Source organism: Microtus ochrogaster, chromosome 5, assembly GCF_000317375.1.
Source record: "Microtus ochrogaster isolate Prairie Vole_2 chromosome 5, MicOch1.0, whole genome shotgun sequence".
NCBI classification, from domain to species: domain Eukaryota; kingdom Metazoa; phylum Chordata; class Mammalia; order Rodentia; family Cricetidae; genus Microtus; species Microtus ochrogaster.
In genome coordinates, this window is record NC_022012.1 from 51,678,512 (window position 1) to 51,682,045 (window position 3,534).

The following is a 3,534-nucleotide window of genomic DNA, read 5'->3' on the forward strand; positions in this document are numbered from 1 at the left end:
AGGCGGATCTCTGTGAGTTCGAGACCAGCCTGGTCTACAAGAGCTAGTTCCAGGACAGGCTCGAAAACCACAGAGAAACCCTGTCCTGAAACCCCCCTCCAAAAAAAAAAAAAGAGTGGATAAATCAGAACAATTCCCCCCCACACATCCACAAACACTTTCTCTCTCTCTTTTTTTTTTCTTTTTTGGTTTTTCACGACAGTGTTTCCCAGCAGCTATGGAGTCAGTCCTGGAACTCGTTCTGTACCTGAGGCTTACCTTGAACTCACAGAGATCTGCCCTTCTCTGCCTCCCAAGCGCTGGAATTAAAGGTGTGTGCCATCCATGATCTATTTTTAGAACACATGGTAAAGGGTGCTGGTTATGCACTGTTGCAAGACAGATATGGAACTTTGGGAGAAGAGATAATTGAGATTTGACTAACTGATGTCTCAGCAGGAGAATCTGGTGTCCTACACGACTTCTTTTCCAACTCATTCTGCTGGATGCTAATGGATGACTGGCCTGGCAATGGTAATTCTGGGGATGTTACTGTTTTGTTTTTCAGACAGCATCTTAAAGTGCCAGGCTGGCCTTGAACTTCATATTTAGTCTCTTCTCCTGGGATTATTGAAATGATTGAAGGAAGGAGCTGATGTTCACTATCTTTTGAAACATCAGAGTATCAGAGAGCCTTAAAAATGAAAAAGGTATGGCAGCTGGAGAGATGGCTCAGTAGTTAAGGGTGCTTGTTATGGTTTAAATAAAAACCCTGCGATATCCCTGAGTGGCGGCGGTGTGCAGCAGGCCATGCTGATGGTGGGTGAGAGACCGAGACAGGTAGGCACGCCATGCAGAGGAAGTGGGTACTTATTTAGTGGGTTCTGGAGGGGTAAGGGAAAAGGGGGCATTGGAGGAAGAGGAGAGAGAAGGGGGGAGCGGAGAAGGGAGATGGAAAGAGACTCCAGCTGCAAGCACCAAGGAAGATCTGCCTGCCTCAGGTGATGGGTGGGGTGGGGGAGTGGGCGGGTCTTATCTCTTAAAGGGACGGGACAGACCATTCCAGTGCTTACTGCTGCTCTTGTAGAGGACCCAAGTTTTTAGCTCCTAGTACCTAAGCCCAGAAGTTCATGACTGCTTGTAACTCTAGTTCCATTGGGATCCAATGCCTCCATAAACACTTGCACTCACAAGTGCACACTTATATGCTGACACATGCATACAGATAATTAAAATAGATCTTTACAGATGTGCAAGGAAAAGTAAAGTCTGAGACACGAAAGGAATTTAGGTCAGAGATTGAGAGGTTTCCATCGGAGAGTTCTTGACATAGCCCTAGGGAGCGGCACTTTTTAAGCAGGCTCTTGTATTCAGGAATCCTTAAATAAAAGCGTAGGTTTCAAATTTTGTCCACCTTCTTTAATCCATAGGCTTTTTATTACCTCTATTAACATTTTGGTTGTTTTTCATTGGTACCATTATCCAGACCTTAGGGGTATGAACTAAAATGTCTTGCTAAACTAATCAAATGCCATAACAGGAATATGTTTGATAGTAAGAGATGTAGGCAACGATAATCAGAGCCTTATTAAGCAGGTTTTGGTTAGATAGTACTTCAAAAGTTTTTCCCATTTTGTCCACCTGCCAACGGAAAAAAGCTCCATTTTGTACCTAGGCACTTTGAGAAGTGTTTGTCTAACTTTCTTTGGACTCCTGGCTTGTTATCTTAGCATAAAGCTCATTTGGGAGGAACCAATAGCTTTCTAAAAATAAGCTTTTATTTGTTTTTTGCATAAAGTGTTATTTTTCATTACAGTTGGTCTGGATAAAATTAGTATCCATATCGTCTGAGACACAAACGCCTTTGTCTTGTCTTTCTTGTACCTAGTAAACGGTTACAAAGGAAATGTCACTTCACATAACATCTAGTTGCCGAGATGTTTGAAAAGAAACACAGACATTTTCCTCACAGTTGTCCTAGTCACGAAGATTTGTGCTGCTTCAAGTTGTTCAAAGTGTGCCAGGAGGAGCACTCAACTGCTTAAAAGGCCAGGGACAGAAACGGAATATTGCACAACCCAACACCACCGGACCGGTTAAGCTTCCAAATCTGGCCTCCGTGTCATCCCCGGGCGGGAGGCGCTGGGATTTCCTCGCGAACCCGCGGCGCGGCGCGGGGCCCCTCCCTTCGCCCAGGGGATTCGTGGAAGCGGAGCCCGGCGCGCGCCGGGCCGCGGGATGCCCTATTGTCCAGCGGTGGAACCCGGGACTCCCCGGGGTGACTCCCGAACTCCAGCCCCGCCACCCGGTCGCCCCGAACTCTGCCATCCCCGCCCCCCCGCGCGGCTCCCCTCCCCCGCAGCCCCATTGTCTGCCTCGCCTCGCCCCGCCCCGGGGGACACGTGCGCCTGCAGCTTCCCGAGCGCCCAGGGCGCGGTGCGGCGGGCGGCCCCGGCGGAGCAGGCGACTGGTGCCGGGTACCCTCGGAGCCCGGGGCCGGTGCTGGGGCGGTGGGGGGCGGGGAGGGCGGGCTGGGGAGATGCCCGTCTCCTGACAAAGAACGAGTGGGACACGCCGAGCAGGCCGCCCCGCCCGCGGAGCGCGAGGGAGTGTCCGCACAGAGGGCGGGTCTCTCATTCACTTGGCCCCTCACCGCCGCCGCGGCGGAAGGGCGGGGTCTCGTCCCCCCCACCCCACCAGGAGCTAGGGGCGGGGCGAGAGGCGGGGCCCGCGGGCGCGCGTCCCGAGGCGTCGGCTGCGTCGTCACGTCAGCGCGGGAGAGAGAAAGAGCGACTCGGCAGGCACTGGGGACGGGCCGAGAGAGCTAGCGAGGGAGGGCGTGAGCCAGAGTGCCAGCGAGGAGGAGAAGGGCGGCCACTCGTGTCTGAGCGGCCGCGGACGGGAGTGGGGACGCTGGGGGAGGAGGTGCGGCGAGGGAAGCACGAAGGCCGAGGGGCCAGGGCGGCCGGCGGAGGTGGCAGGGGGAGAAGGAGGAGCTGTAGGAGGGCAGGGGCTGAGGGAGAGAGTGAGAGAAGCGGACGCGCCAGGGAGGGGAGGGAAGGGGGGGTCACGCGGGGGCGCGCGCGCGCACTGGGAGCGCGCTCGGAGGCGAGTGGAACTGGATCGGGTTTGCTGCCAGCGGCGTGAGCTTCGGCCGCCATTTTACAACAGCTCCACTCGCGCCGGACACAGGGAGCAGCGAGCACGCGTTCGCCGCCAGCCGACCCGGTCGGACAGGATTCCTCGGCCGCAGCCCCGCGGGAAGGTAACGACCGCCGGCACCCGGGTTCCGGGAGGGGAGCTCCATGACATTGTGGAGGGAGCTTGGGGGAGGGCGGCGCGGGGAGAAACCGGCTTTTCTGGAAAATGGATTCCAAGGGGGAGAGGAGCACGTTGGCCGGGGCTGCCAGGGAGTAGGCCGCGGCCGCGCCGCCACTTCCTCCTCTCCATGTGCTGCCGCGGCTGGGCTTTGTCTGCGGCGCTCCGGGAGGAGGCGCCTCGGCAGCCCCGTGGCCCGCGCGGACCCGCGAGCGGCGGGCGGACTTGGTGCTGTCG

General features: G+C 56.1%; 2 protein-coding genes across 9 annotated transcripts in view; one reads left to right on the forward strand and one right to left on the reverse strand.

The window, feature by feature from the left end:
• Positions 1-2,101: 2,101 nt before the first annotated feature.
• The window catches only part of LOC106143781 (nascent polypeptide-associated complex subunit alpha, muscle-specific form-like), a 2,220-nt gene continuing 787 nt past the window's right edge, over positions 2,102-3,534 (reverse strand). The window contains exons 3-4 of the mRNA XM_013346355.1: positions 3,051-3,528; positions 2,102-2,803 (exon numbers count right to left, since the gene is read on the reverse strand). Of these exons, the coding sequence (XP_013201809.1) occupies positions 2,102-2,803; positions 3,051-3,528 (1,180 nt within the window). The remainder of the gene's footprint in view (positions 2,804-3,050; positions 3,529-3,534) is intronic.
• The window catches only part of Syncrip (synaptotagmin binding cytoplasmic RNA interacting protein), a 39,447-nt gene continuing 38,961 nt past the window's right edge, over positions 3,049-3,534 (forward strand). For 7 of the 8 annotated variants that reach the window (XR_001228922.2, XR_001228923.2, XM_013346378.2 and 4 more), the window contains exon 1: positions 3,055-3,244. The gene's annotated coding sequence lies outside the window, so the exon portion shown is untranslated. Of the gene's footprint in view, positions 3,245-3,534 lie in introns of all 8 variants that reach the window. The other variant, XM_013346379.1, reaches the window with a different exon arrangement.